We start from the raw sequence: 15,417 nt of genomic DNA, 5'->3' as shown, positions 1-15,417 counted from the left end.
GAACATAGCTACACGTTCTGCGTATCTTTTATGCAGAAGTGGACAGCAAAATGTCCATTTTAAGTGGACAAAAAAAAATAAAACATGCTAAATACATACGTATATAAAACATGCAAAATACATACAGGAAACCTAAATAACAATTTAAGTAAGTTTTCTTGTGTTAAAAACACTAGGACTCTTTGGAAGAAAACAGAAAAATACTTTCTTGTAGATTTACTGTTAGTATTTACTTTAGCTGTCTCCATGAAAAAAAATGAGATTTGCTTGTGGTAATACATTTAATAGATCTACAGAACAACCATTTTCTAAAATGAATCTGCAGCATTAGCCATTGAAAATACTGAAAGACAGTTTGAAAGAACTATCTTATAAAAAACTTGAGAGAGAGAAGCAAAAGCACTTACCCTTTGGAACACACAATATGTGATCAGAACAAAGGTAATACTCTGTACAATGCACCTATAGCTGATATCCCAGAATTATCTTACTATTCAAAAGCAATTATAGAAAACACTTCACAGTGCTGGAAAGAAAGTAGACAAAGCAGCTAAATAATTATTTACAGGAAAAATAGCTAAGGCTAAGTTTTTTGTATTTCCCTAGAGTAATACTCTCAATGGCTATGAAGATGGTAGACCGGAAGTATACTAGAATCAGTAAAAATATTTTCAAACAAATACAACTTAAGGGGAAACCTGCTGATTTCATTATTTTAAATAAAGCATGTCAAATTCATAATTTTTTTTTTTCCCACAAAAACTTACATTGAAAATTTGGAAGCTTTTTTCTTATTTCCTTTTACTTTTGTCTGTAACTTTCAGGAAAACATTAGATTTGCAAATCTGTAAATTATATGAACAATCCTGTTTTGTCACACATTTTAATACAGGTTTCACAGTTTGATGAGACCACCACTACACAGTGTATACACTTTTATTTTATTCAGAATTGGGCACAGTCAGAATATACTCTGAGATTTGGAGAGCTCTTTTGACTCTCCCAAATCCTTCAGCTATCATTTATCTCTTTGAACACTGCAGGCAATGGGATGTTTTTTTTCACGGAGCTCTGGAAAGGCTTGGTAATGAGTCTGATGATTTACTGATAAGGTCATCTACTTGATCATATTCATGGTGGGAATAAGAGATTTTGAGTTGCTGTATTTGTTACCAAATGTTAAAACTTTTCTACTACTGCTAACCCCTTTTCAGTTGCAAAGGAAGGAAATAGGAATGACAGATCTGCGAAGGCATCCTGCAGTAGCTCAGAACATTGCCATTAATGCCAGACAGGCTCAGAAGGTTTTATCTGGCAATGCCACTGTCCAGAATCTGAAACAAAGTATCTCACTGCAATTTTTCAATAGAAAATTTGAAAATGCTTGGTGGGACAAGCTAAACCAGTATGTTAATGAAGAATTGTCAGCTAGCTTTAATATAAAGGCCCGAGGTTTGTTTAAGAAAGGTTGCCTTGATCATTCCTATATTTTTCTAAGGTTTTTTTTAATCTCATATGGCTAGTTTTATTCCATTGCATCCTTTGTGTCATACATTCATATTTTCGTTCAACTGATGAGACAAATGTATAAACCCATTTGTATTCAAATGTAGGTGTATCATATATTTGCCATAAAACAAAAGACACAGGACAGTGACAAAACTGGATTTCTGTGCGTCTATCTAAACTGAACTAATACATCACCTATGAAAGAGAGGAATAATTTACTGGACTGCGCATCACATAAAATGCATCTCAGCAACAAAACTGTAAAAAGTTCTTTCTCAAAAGGACTTTTCAACACAGCAAACTAAACAGAATTAGCTCACACATTTAAGTAATAAGACACAGCTGACCAAACAATATATCTATTTATTTGATTAGCTTTAAAGGCATCTGTTGTTACAAATCTACTTTGTAAGTTAGAAAATGCAGTTTCAGTCCACCAGTTTTATTAGTTTAGACTGTCTAGGTTTATTAAGTTAGGAAATCTTGTTTCCATAGCTAATGAACAGAATACTGATCTATTCGTTTTCTTTTCCATTTTACTTTTTTTTTTTAATTTTCCATCTGCTTTTTTTTTTTTAACTTGGCAAACATTTAAAATGACTGGATGTATGTATAGCTCTGTATCGTTGCATTTAATTTAAAATATGTAAGAAGAAAAATTTCATCTGTATTATGACATACTTTGATCACCTGAGCTTGAAAAAAAACCATCAAAGTAAATGAAATCCTGTGCTATGGTTTTCTGGAGCGTGGAAGATACAATATTGATGGAAAACTATGGATCACTATTCACTGTATTTATATCCGTTAATATTGCTGCAAACATGCCACCCAGTTCATGGCAGAGAAAACTTGGCGTTGTGCAAGTTTTTGCCTTATTCATCACAGTACGCACTGCAGTGAGGCACGGCTCACCAGGACACGCCGCGGGAAACCTGGTAGGAAGCACCCAGTGTGGGAGAGGCAGGGATACAGAGGTGGTTGCTGGGCTAACTGGTTAGCTGCATGACTTCAAGCCTTTCGCTCAAAGGAGTACTGACTCCAGGCCACACTTTCAGAGCAGGCCGTAGCTATCTTACGGGATAACTCAGATACGGTTTAGGAATATGTAAACCATTTGTCTTATGCAATTTCATTTTAAAAATTGGGTCATAACCAAAATCTTCTTTCAGGACAGTAAATTGAAGGTATGTCTCGCTGGCACTGCCATTTTTAATTAATCAAATACATGGAAATCCTTAACTTCAGGGGGTGAGGAATGACACCAAAAAAGCCCAGAAGAAAACTGAAAACTGACACAGAAAGTTGTTAAAACAACTGCCTTCACTGTGGATAATCTTCCTGTCTCCAAAAGGAGTTGAACTAACCAAGGAACTTAAGTATTTCATGATAATTGATACTTAAAGGTTTCAAAAACTTATAATAAAATAATTAAAAACATTGGTAATGTTACAGTTTCTCTGTCTTGCTCATTTTTCTGAGGAAATTACCTCTGGAAAATAAATTGATAGGACTAAGAGGGCCAAACAAATAAAACAAGCTCTTCAATTAGAATAAAGGACTCTCCTGTATCACATACAGAGACCTTCTGAGACTGAAAAGATGTGTAGATACCAATCAGAAATTCATCCAGCCATTTCAGGAGACAGGGGTGGTACTGCACATATTGTGAGAAATGTTAGGTACTTCTAGTGAAATATGGACTGTTCAGGCAGGCTCATTAAAAAAAACCCCAAAACCATGAAACAACCTCACCAAAAATAAGTGCAAATATATTCATTTGGCTAAAACAATCATCTATGTCTACTCATGCATGCTATCTTCTCTCATTGCTGCCGCTCCTGTCAATCTGAAGTTGATAGGTAATGGCCCTATGATTCAGGGAAAGTGCTGAAGTGTCTACTCAGGCTTCAGTTTGAGAGATGGGTTCATTTATCATCATAATAAGCTATTACCATTGATAGGTCACAACTCATTGAAGAGACAGTCAGTCTAATTGGCTCAATTCAGTTAGCTCTGGATGTGCCTCAAGGAGACGAGCAGTGCTTTGCAGGTAATATTCAATCACCCAACAAACCACTTGTTTAATAATTCATCACAGTTCAGACTGGGGTCCTAGCACATGATTATCCCTTCAATATGCCAAATATCTGGTCTTAACCCTTTTGTCTCTTGGGTGCAGGAAGACAAAGGCCAGTTCATTCTGTAGTTAGGGTAACCTTACTTCTAGAAACTTACTGAATATTTAAAATTTCCACTGAGGTTTGCTTTCTAAAGAAATTTGTTGTAGTTTGCTAGAGTCCCTCTCTGGAAAATAAAATCTTTGCCCCATCATTCTGTCCTGCTAAAGATCAGCTTACAGTATGCAAACTTAATAGGAACATAAAGTAATGGACCTCATTTTGCCTTTGCTTAATGAAGCAGTATGGGTCCATTCAGAAATCTTTAGCAATCAGGTAATGATAGGGTAGATGAGACAGAGGGACTAGTGTACACGAGATACAGGACCTACAGGATTTAAAGGATGCTTCATACTCTGTTCAGATATTAGATCAAAGCATGAGTCACTCATAACATTAAAATCTTTAGAATAATAACTCTATGAAAGGACAAGTTAAAACTAAACCAATAATTCAAGCTTCTGATCACTATTGTGGTACTTCTTGTCAGTTCTGGTTACAATTTCATTGCTCAATTCTTTGTCAGCATATTGCAGCCATACTGAAAACTTTCCTTGCAACTGCTGCATTGTCAAAGGCTTCAAAGTTCTATTTCTTCCATTACTTTCAACGGTGTGCTCTGGTGGGTTGACCCCAGCCAGCAGCCAAACACCCACCCACCTCTCACTCATTCACATGGGATGAGGAGAAAATAGAAGGAAGGTGAAAAGACTTATGGATCAGTGGGAAGGGTTGGAGTGAAAGCCTTGACGCTGTGCAAGCTCTGTTCAGCAACAGCCAAAAGACTGTTGTGTTACCAACACCACTTTAGTCACAAATGCAAAGCACAGCACCATATGGGCTGCTACGAAGAAAGTTAACTCCAGGCAATACAGACCCAGTACAGATGTTAAGACACTATGTTCATATCAGACGATCTAATGGACTCCCTTTCTCTTTTTCTTATTAAACTGAAATATACAAAAGTGATAATTTTGATACTTACTTTTTGGATGACGGACTGGAAATTTAGTAAGCATGGTATATCACCCTCTGAAACTCTGAAACTCTGAAAAGAGTAAGGCACTCACAGCATAATGGCCTTACCACTCACCAATCATTCATGAAAAAGCCAATAATATATAGAATTTACAAAATTTCTCATTTAATTGTTATTATAATTAGTTGTGGTACTGGTTACTTCTCCCCATAAACAAACATAAAATAAGAAGCAGCTCTCTGTATACACTTTGAGTGTCAGTTTGAGTTTTCTTTCACTAATGATATCGTAATTGAATTTGCACCATTTTCAATCATTGATAAACCACTCTCCCTTCTTCTCTAGTATAGTTAGTAATGGTGCTTTGTGTGTGAAAAAATAGTGACTCCTGCCAATGTTTTGTTGTTTAAATATACAACCTTTTTGTTAATGCTAATGGATGGAAAATGCCATTAACATAGTTGGATTAGGTCTCTCAGACCTGTGAACTGATTAAAAATTCACATAACACTCATACAGTTAAATATGTGTCACACCAATTCACATGCATATACTTCTTAATTGCATCTGTACACAGGTGACTAGCGTTTGGATTCAGGCACCTGTGCTACATTGGTTTGGTCTTAAAATTTCTCAGTGACACAGGGTAAAGTCAGTCAATCAAGTTTAGGCACCAAAACTTGATTTCTGAAGACAGACGAGAAGAAAAGCAATGCTAATTCCTATATGAAAAATGGAAATAATAGAATTCATCCATCTTGTAGAGAAGCTTCATGTCAAGAACATTTTGAGATTGTCAGATTCTACTGAGCATGCCAAACTTCAAAAACAATATAGCACAGATTGAAAGTACTACAAACGGTTTGCAGAAAAGGCTGTTTCCCTTGTGCACCATCAGAAATTCTCAATACTTTTGCCCTTCTGCATAACGCCTTTTTGATGTGGAAAGAAAAAGTTGAACACCACAAAATTACAAAACTAAAGCCCAGTGGCATCATGCAGTTTTACTAATGAGTTATAAACTCAACAATTTCAATTACATTCTACTTCAAGTTTTTGTAATTTATTTAAATTTAAAGGGGGGGAGAGGGACAGGTAAATCAAACAGAAATAGCAACTTAATTATTCATAAAGGGAAATGTGGAAACTGAACTGAACACTACCTCTCTGTGGCTCTCACATTTTGAGAATCACCTGGCAGTAGTTCTTATGTATACCCTTTTGGTGATGGGCATAGATTCCTTCATCACACTCCTGTGTAACCCACATGTCTAGACTATAAACTCTGTCTGATTAATATAAACGGATAAGTTGAGTAAAACTCCATTAAACCCTTTACTTCCAGGTAACCTGTGATCAGCAGGGAACTCCAAATATAATTTTCAAAGCAAATGCTTATTTGCTGAAGAAGTACTTAGCATGCAAAGGCATACAAGAGGAACAAAACTCCCATGTATCCTCCATTTCACAAACTTCGGTTTTCCTTTGCAGTCTTAAGTAGCCACTGTTCAATTCAGCTATCTGTAGCTTAGGAATCACCATCACCATGCTGCTTTGCATGTTGATTAGCCCTCAGTACAAATTGCCAGAGATATTAATTCTTTCCAAGTCAAAGACTTTTTTTCTTTTCTTCTGCTTTGTTGGATCCTTCAGTATTTTAGCATTTGGGATCAGAGATAAGAAGAGTAAGACTTTTCAGCCTGGTAAGCATATTCCCCAATTTACTTTCTTCATTATTTCCTAACACCCCTCAGTATTCTCACTCTAGCATTCACACCCCTTCTTTTGTGAACTTACTTTATTTCCTGCTTGTTTCTCCATTTTTCAGCTGCCACTATTGATTAAAACTCTTGCCTTCAAGGCAGACTTGGGTAAGCAGGTAACGCAAAGGACACTTGAGATTTATGAAATAATTTCACCAACAATAAATTTCCTCTTTTCTCTACAGTAGTATGAAATGATTCTAGCACAAAGAAATTAAATGTATCACGGGATACATGAAATACTGCAGTCAGTGGACTTAGCTAGTCAGACTCTGAGCCTCGTTTCAACTCATTTCCAAGGTGCAAAGAGGCCGTAACAGTCTACTGGGCATCCTTAGTTTTCCTTGCAAGCACAATAGTAGCTGTACTTGAACTGTCCCAACAGGCTATCCAAGCATCATTAAAAGCATTAATGAGGAGCAAAGTGTGCAAAATTTACTTATGTCTTGGTGGTTCTTCACAGTCATGGGCAGCTGAACCCCAAATAGGACAGTCCTGATATTGTTTCAGTTTGTACTGGGGATCAAGCAAAATTTGTCTAGCCACAGATGTGAAAGAATGCATTTCATGGTGCTGTGCTGAGAGAATGTTTCAGCAATGATAAAGAATCTAAACCCAATTGTGTAATACAAATTAAGTAAACTTAAAGGAAGCATCAGTCAGCTGTGGTTCAGATCTTTAAAATATTTTGCTCTTCACTTGTATTCCTGCTATATTTGTCTCATCCTTTCCGTGTCTGAATTTGCCTATTATCTCAATTTGTAGAAGCCACAATGAAGTAAGTGCTAATAAAATAAGCAGCACGTTTGGTGTAAGTTGAAGGCATCTTCGTACTGTTGACTGAGTCTGATTACCACAGTGACTTAATTTCAGTCAAGGCAATTCAGATTGTGATTTAAAGTAAAATTACATTATTTATATTACTTTAAGGTTTACTTGTTAAAAAATAAAAACATATCAATAAACTAAACCAGCTTTTTACCAGAAGAATGGATTCAAATATGAAAGACAAAAGATACTGAAGTAGCTGTCTTTACAAAAGATATTTTTCTTTAGACTCAGATGAACCATTTTAATTTTCTGCCATGTGTTGGCTGTTGACACTACTTAAAAAAAATCTGAGGATCTGCAGCAACTGTGAATAACTCCAGGGGCGTTACACTGACTGGAGATTTTTTTGCGTACTATGTGCTGCTGATGCCTATTATGTTTCTTTTACAGGTATGGATAACGTGCATCTAACTTAACTATTTCATTTAAGAATCAATAAATGTCTGTACAAAATTGTTTTTGATACATTATGCCTTATATTTGAGGATCACATTCCCAACTCCATCCCTAATTTACTTTTGCAAGCTTGGAGATGTTCTTTGTTACACATTCAAATCTGGGGCTGAAACTCATTTCTGTGCAGAGGATATAAAAAAGGTAAATTCATCACAAAGTACTGGACTTAACCATCACTGCAGAAAAAATCTCTCACACAGCAGGTACCTGAACCACTGCCATTATTTTACTAAATGTTGGTCTGCTTAGACTGGGACAACCCGTCTGCACTAGGGAACCAAATCTTTTACACGAGGGCCTAAACTATCCATATAACGAGGTGAAAGAAGTATCTTATAAAGGTGCAGAAAGGGAGATCACATCAGCCCATCTATGTTTCACTACTTCGCTTCCCTGACAATAGAAGCAATACAGACACATGCTTAAAAAAAAAATCTGGCTAAATTTAAGACACAGCTGAGTGTTGGGATTATGTAGGCTAGGTCACTCACTGCTTTTCATGAGGCCAATGGACTTCAAAACAAACTGACGGTAGAAAAAAGTAGCTTCCAATAACAATTTAAGTTGCATCTCATCCATTGATACCAAAAGGTGTTAAGTTAGATTTTTGAGGCAGGCAGTAAAAGCAAGAAACAGAGTTGTGGATTTATCTAACTCCACCATGTCCTATGAATAAGAAAGTGTTGAGATCTGAAAGCATGACAATACTGGATGAAGCTTTCTGGGTTTAGATGCATTAATAATTTAGGACAATTGATCCTGGCATTTCTGTTCAAGCTGATTATTGTATTATTTACGCTTCTTTATGTTTTGAGTTTCAACTGCCTCCCTCCCCTCTGGGAGCTGTAGACTGCAATTTGCTTTGCATTATTCTGCTTTTTGCATCAGAATTGCCTAAGAAATGAAAACAAATGGAAGGAAATAAACATAAAAGCCACAAGAACCTAGCTTATGATTATTTTCTAATTCAATATTTAATCCTATGAGGTATTCTGGGCAGTCTGCAATAGATAATATGTCACAAAACAAACTGCTCACTCCATCCCAATCTTTCGCTTTCCACAGTAGAGTACTTTTAAAGTGCTGATAGATTTTTAAAGTTTGTACGTATTGACTACAGGCTTATTACAGTGTCTTCCTTTCTGGACTGAAAGAAACATTGACTTCTGTAAGTCAGCAAAAAGGTTACAGAGCTAATTCTAAAAGAACAGGCAAAATAAATGAAGTGAGAGTGTTAAAAGTCAAACAAGTCCCCTTCCTGTTCTGTATGCACAGACTCTACACAAAACTTTTAGCTGTTGACTTGATTTTAACTAGAGGTCAGAGAACGAACAATGTATCTACCGTATGGCCGCTTAAGTCTATGGATTTGACCAACACAATGTGCTAGAATTTTTCCAAGAGCTAACAAAGCCTTTTATTCAAGCATCTTTTGCTTTAATTTTCAACATGCCCTGGCTTCATGGACTAAATTACATTAACCTTACTTACACAGAATGGGATTGTGCTGTACAACTAGTTCAAATCACTCCTGTAAAACAACATTTGATACAAGAAAGTGCTCGATCTGAGTAAAATCTGTCAGTAAGCAAATAGTGGTTTTGAGCAGAGGTGTTTTAGGGCTTCTATCATGTTGCCTGCAGCATGAGTAACGGCAGCATTAATATCCGCTCAAAACCCAGATAGAGGAGTTAGAGGGGATATTTTATCTATTTTCTGTACGACTGCAGGGTATTGCGACCTAACAATGTTCAGAGATGTGGATTCTAGGACCGCCTCCAGTTAAAGGCTGAGTTAACTTGTGACTGCTGACCAAGAGCAGTGCCCTAACCATCTGAAAGAGGCAGGGTAAATCTCCACCTTGATGGTTAAAGCTGGCCCTTAGCAGAGAAAGGAACATAGCATTTGCAGCAGCAGAGAGAAAATAAAGCAGAGAGACTTTGTCTACCCAAAGATGGATGTTTCCTCATGGAATCTTAAGTGGCCTCAGCTGCCCCTCATGTGTGTGTGTCACGGGAGGGGGGTGTCAAATGTTTATTTAGATATGCTCCATATCATGTTTTCTTTCGGCTAATCGTAAATGGCTTCTACTCAACATACAAATTATCAAATTGCTTTTTGCTGAAGTGTCAAAGGAAGAGAGACAGAGCATATACATAATGTCAGACTTCTGAAACATCATGGACACTTAACCCTTTCCACACTGACTTAAAAGAAGTGTTTCATGTCATCCGGCTGAATTTGGCATCTAATTTTTAACTAATTTTATATTTTCCTTTCAGAACTCTGATCAAACATTATCAGAATGTAACTCATAACACTTTCAGACAAATTTATAAAATATTTTAGCATGGACACAAGTTTAGTTTAAACTTCTAGATTCATTGTTAAAACAATTTAAGAAACTCCTAACAAAAACCAAAGGGGGTTTTCAAATACCTTAAAATGTAATTAGAGTTGATAGAATAAGACAATTTTTCAGTAACTAGAAGTTCTAACAGACCACAAGTCCTCATGATTGCTGCAATCCTCAGTTCAGTAAGCTATGATAAGGTAGGCAGGCAGGAAGATAAACCGTTTTATGATACCTACTAAAACCTTAATACTAGCCATTTTAAATCTGTTCTCCCAAATTATCCAGTAGCTATTTTATTTCTAGAAATTAAATTCTTCCAGATTACTCCCAAACATATTCTGCATCAAAAACAGTGTTCAACTGTTCAGTTCAAATGCATATTATATAGTCAGGCAGGTAAAATATCTGGCTGTTAAAAAAATTATCTGTATTTGTATAACAAAGTTTAAGTTTTGGTAGCAGCATATATATTTAGAAGACTAAAAGTATATACTGATGTTAAAGGAATTTGCCCATGTTCTTGTCCCACTCTGACATAAACAAGAATCCTGTAGCTTCTTGTTATTTATAATGTCTCCTTAGAGACACAGTCAAAGACCAGTATCACATAGGCTAATGTCACCCAGATTTAGATGAAAAAGGCTGAAGGCTGCGCGCTCAGGAGCATCCTATTTATAATGCTTTTTTCATCCAAAAGAAGCATTTGGAGATGGATGTAAAACAAGCAGATAGCACACATATGGCAATCAACGTTGTGGAGGCATATGACTAACATGCCAACTTTATATTAGAAGAATTATTTTAAATAAGGTTTTTGAGCTATATTTGAAAACTAGGAAATGCAGGACGGTTACTACCTTTTGTTACTCCATTTTATTTTGAGAAATGGTATTTAGGAGCAATAATTTTAACAATAAAAATGAAAGGCAGTTTTCTGTGACACAAGGTTTATAAATTACAATAGAAGTGTACATCTTGATATAAGATTTCCTAAATTGTTCTCTACATTTCCTAAGACAAAAATTCTTAAAGAATCTTGCCTGTTCTGAGATACCAATTATTCTACTGGAACACAGCTAGCAATCACTCTCCAGAAAGGATGTTTTTATCTAGTTTCAGCTATTCAGTTTTATCCAGTTTCAGCTATTTAGAGAAATGTTTTATTGGGTTTACAAATAAGGACTCTCAATATTCTATTTCCATTTCACTTTCTATAGCATAAATCATATGGCCTAAGCATGTCATTATGACTATAATTTACGTGATGCAACATGACAGTTAAGATGTACTGTGGTAATTTGTGAGTGCTTTCAGTATTATTGTAGTATCAAAATTTTATATGGTTCAGTTATTAAGGCAAATTGCTTCATTCATACAGAGATATCTGACAGTAACCACAAAGGACCTTCAAATTACACTGAAAAAATATCTTCCATGTTCAAATAATTTGTGCACAATCTTACCATTATTTTGCTCACTGAATAGAAGCAGGATGAAATTCTGTCTGGAAAAGTATCAGTTCATATCTCAGGGTAAGTTCACCAGACATGGAAGATCATAGAAGAAACTCTCCCTTGCCTGGCTAAATGACCCTGACTATCTTTAACAATTTATAGCCATGAACAGGATGCCCAATTCTTTGGAATGATGCTATTTAGTTTCAACATGCTCACTTACCTTCTGTCATGCTGATTTTCAGCCAGCAGGAAGAAAATAAATAAATAAGAGGTTGACTAGCCCGAAGAGACTACAGAGGAAAATGTGCTCAAGTGTATTAGCGTTAGCATTTCTGACAAGTTTTAGCATAATGGGGGTTATGGTAAATGGAAAACTGTTTAGCTTGCTTCACATTTAGGACTCATTCAGTCCTCAATTCTCCTCTCTGGAAAAAAAATGAGATTTTCATGAAGGCATCATGTATGATAGCAGAAAGTCTAATGGTGAGAAGCCTGATAGTCAGACCACTAAAGCATCTAAGACTTTAGAAAACAAATATTTGAAATTAACCTGCAGGGCATGAATATGTGTGTATGTGCACACAGGGACACATGCAGGCGTGGATAAATATATGCATTAGAACTGGCACAGAGCTCACAACAGAATTTTCTGAGTTCTAGGGCAGAGAGCTCCCCACACACAAGTTTCTTGCCAAACATTAAAGTTTTGTAACACACCCCCACAACATCTGATACACAACTTACATCTCTGAAAAGCAGACGAGGGAACTGGTTTTTCAAAGCTGAGGACAAGGTGGGAAGAGAACAGGACAAGTTGAACCAAACACCAGATAATTCATTAAAAAAATAATGCTGCGAACTATACAGACTTCTCTAATACCTGACTGCAGAAGCCTGAAGAGGGCGCAAGGTCAAAGATACTTACATAATTTTCTCTACTTAACTTTTTGCCTCACAAGGATACTCCATATGCCTGATTCCTTCCTGCTTGCAATTTTGCTGGTCAAATAGCTATCCAACTTAATCTTCCCTCAGTTCCACCCTCCTTCAAAGCCTTATTTCTTTTCTCAATAAATCAAATTAGCGTTTAGGCAAGTACCATCTGCACTTACTTTGTTGCCCAAATAGGAACTGGGTGCAGTCCAATAGTAAGTCTGTGGTAGTACTTTCCGCGCAGCCACGTTGCTGATGCTAAACTGCTGATGCCCATCAAATTTCTTTTGCTTGGGGGTAACTCTGATGAGACCCGGTAAGCCAGTCAGATACCAGCCATTCATGTCTTGTATCTGTAATGATGGAAAAAAAAACCCAAACAAACAAAACACGTTACAGTGAGAATTAGGACATCAGTCATTTCAATAGTCAGCCTCTCATTCTTCCATTTTTAAAAACTGATTAGGTTTGTATGATTAATAGCAGTTTAGGAACAAAGGAAACAACAAAGTAATAACAGCAGAAATTTCTCTTCTTGTATGGACTGGGAGTTATAACTTCTGAGTAGTTTGAAGTAACTGCAAGCATTTCCTTTCTCTGTTTCATATGGTCCAGAGTGAGGAGAAAATTCTTACATGCATAAGGATATCAGTCACAGAGGATACAGAAGATGAGCTGACAAATGGATATACATTTTCTGATTGTTGTAGACAGCATAATAATTTGCATTTCTAAAGCCTTACAACTTACAAGTTCAAATACACTTTTTTTAGAAAGCCAAAGCAAAGCTGGAAAGCACTAGCACTTGAATTTCTGAAATCCCATGACTAGAAATGAATCATCAGAGAAGAGCACACTATTCATACGAGGACGGCTTCTGGAGCCTGGATACAAGCAGAACAATAAATTAGCTCAGCCATGGGATGGAAATTTTTCTAGATGCTGGTATGTAAATGAGCACACTAGGTATATATGGTTTTACTTGCTGAGTTCCAGCATACCGATACAGACAAAACCAAGAGCTAGTAGACCTGGAAAACGTTTCCCAAACTCGATTTACAGACATGAATATGTAGCATACATCTGTTACAGTGGAATGAGTGTCTGAGCTTTGAGGACTAATGTAAAGTTTAGAGCAAAATTGCAGGCTAAAGACATTTTTCTACAGCACAAATAATAGTAGGTTCATCTCCCTTTCACATCCTTTCCTAGGAATGCAGTATGCAAAAGAAATTCACTCAAAATGGCCCCTGTAGGGCATCCCTTTTTCTTATAAGCTGTGTGTTGTGTATTTAATGTTTCAAAATTCTTAATTATTGCAGGTCTAGGAATTTAATAATGACCTGGAAAAGAGGTTGCCCCACGGATATGTTGCATTTAATTCAGGACTGATTATGTATGCACGTTCCAGGACTGTGTTTATGCACATGGCTTCATTTTTGACTGTTATAACTTCTGTTGCACTTCTCACTGTTCAACTGTGCTTTTTCAGAATTTTTTCACAATGAAGAGAAACAAAGCTTATAAGCATTGTCTTTTGGATGAATGAAAAATATATGGGGCATAAAAGAACATGCATGATTTTATAATGAGATGCACTCTGGTGACAACAGACAGTGACAACACGCAGAAACACAAAATTAATCACATGCACAGATACAGTATGATTTTTCTTACATTTCTGTAGGTAAGGTGAGAGTGTGTGCAGACATTTGTTTTCCCAGAGCAGAAACATTCCTCACAGCCTTTGGGATTATTTTGCTGCAGATTGAAGAAACCTGGTTTGCAACGATCACAGTCATTTCCTTCAACATGTTCCTGGAAGTGCACATTAGAATATTACTTCAGTTGTCATAGATTAGAACTTGAGATCACCAGCTTCATACTCTGCAGGAGAGTATAAATGCAGGACTATAATGACATTTGTAACAAAGACTGTTCTTACTTGTGAATATTAATAGCAAGTCCTCTACACAATAAAAGTTACTATGGCTGCATGTAAATCACAGGACATGTAATTTGGACATTGTAAGATTTTTAATTTTTCTTCTACATGAATGGACATACCTGATTTCAGGGAATAATCTAATTTATCTCCTTTACACTCAGGAGTGTCAGAGGGGAAGGAAGTATAGGACACAATGTTACAGCCTCAACGACTGTAGTTCGTAGGTATGGCTGATAAAATCTGTGCATGCCCAACTGCTGCAAACTACAGGTACATAGTAATAGTCATACCAATCATTCAGTATATCAGTTTTTCAGTGGTCTATCATTAACAGCTGGATTCAGGCTAAATCCAAGTGTTAAAAGGGCTGCATTTCTTCTTTCCATAACTACCTGTGTTTGCCAGCCACGCAGCCAGCTCTGCACACTCTTCCCCTGCAGAAAGCCAGGCACTAAGCATACATGAAGAATTCTTAGCATTTGGTAATTACATTTTTCAGAGAAAGCTTATGTTGTGCATTAAGTCCTGCTAACTTACACAATAAATCAATTTATTCTATAGGCAAAGATAAAGCTAGCTTTTCTACACGGAGTGTGTTGCGAAAGGCTCACGCTATGGTGCTGGCTTAGTAATTCAATATTTTTCCTGAGATAGCCCAGAAAATTCTTTCCCTTTCAAAAGTGTTACATACAGTCTCTTTAATCCTGGAGACATTACTCCATGGTATGCACACAGAACCAAATTGTTGGCTCCACGTCAGCAGAGAATGAACACATTATAAAAAGCCTGCCCACGCCGTGTAGTCTATGATTGCTTGAAATACACAGCTCTGAAGTAAGTTCACCAAAAGCCATTTGGCAGCCTCCTGGTTAAGGTCTAACAAAGATGGAAAAAGCAGGGCAAAGCACGTGGGGGTATGGGGAGAAAGGATAGCACACAAGGGTTAAGAGAAAATAGGGACAATGAGGGGGAAGGGGTAAGGACAGGAGAAGAAGGAGATAAAAT

General features: G+C 36.7%; 1 protein-coding gene across 2 annotated transcripts in view; it reads right to left on the bottom strand.

Moving 5' to 3' along the window:
- LAMA2 (laminin subunit alpha 2) overlaps nt 1–15,417 on the bottom strand; it is a 379,509-nt gene that overhangs the window by 198,909 nt on the left and 165,183 nt on the right. For both annotated transcript variants that reach the window (XM_075748052.1, XM_075748053.1), the window contains exons 11-12: nt 14,142–14,282; nt 12,644–12,817 (exon numbers count right to left, since the gene is read on the bottom strand). In XM_075748052.1, the coding sequence (XP_075604167.1) occupies nt 12,644–12,817; nt 14,142–14,282 (315 nt within the window). The remainder of the gene's footprint in view (nt 1–12,643; nt 12,818–14,141; nt 14,283–15,417) is intronic.

The sequence above is a fragment of the Balearica regulorum genome, chromosome 3 (assembly GCF_011004875.1).
Source record: "Balearica regulorum gibbericeps isolate bBalReg1 chromosome 3, bBalReg1.pri, whole genome shotgun sequence".
Lineage (NCBI taxonomy): Eukaryota > Metazoa > Chordata > Aves > Gruiformes > Gruidae > Balearica > Balearica regulorum.
Note: the sequence above shows the minus strand (reverse complement) of the source record. Positions and strands in the feature narration are given on the sequence as shown.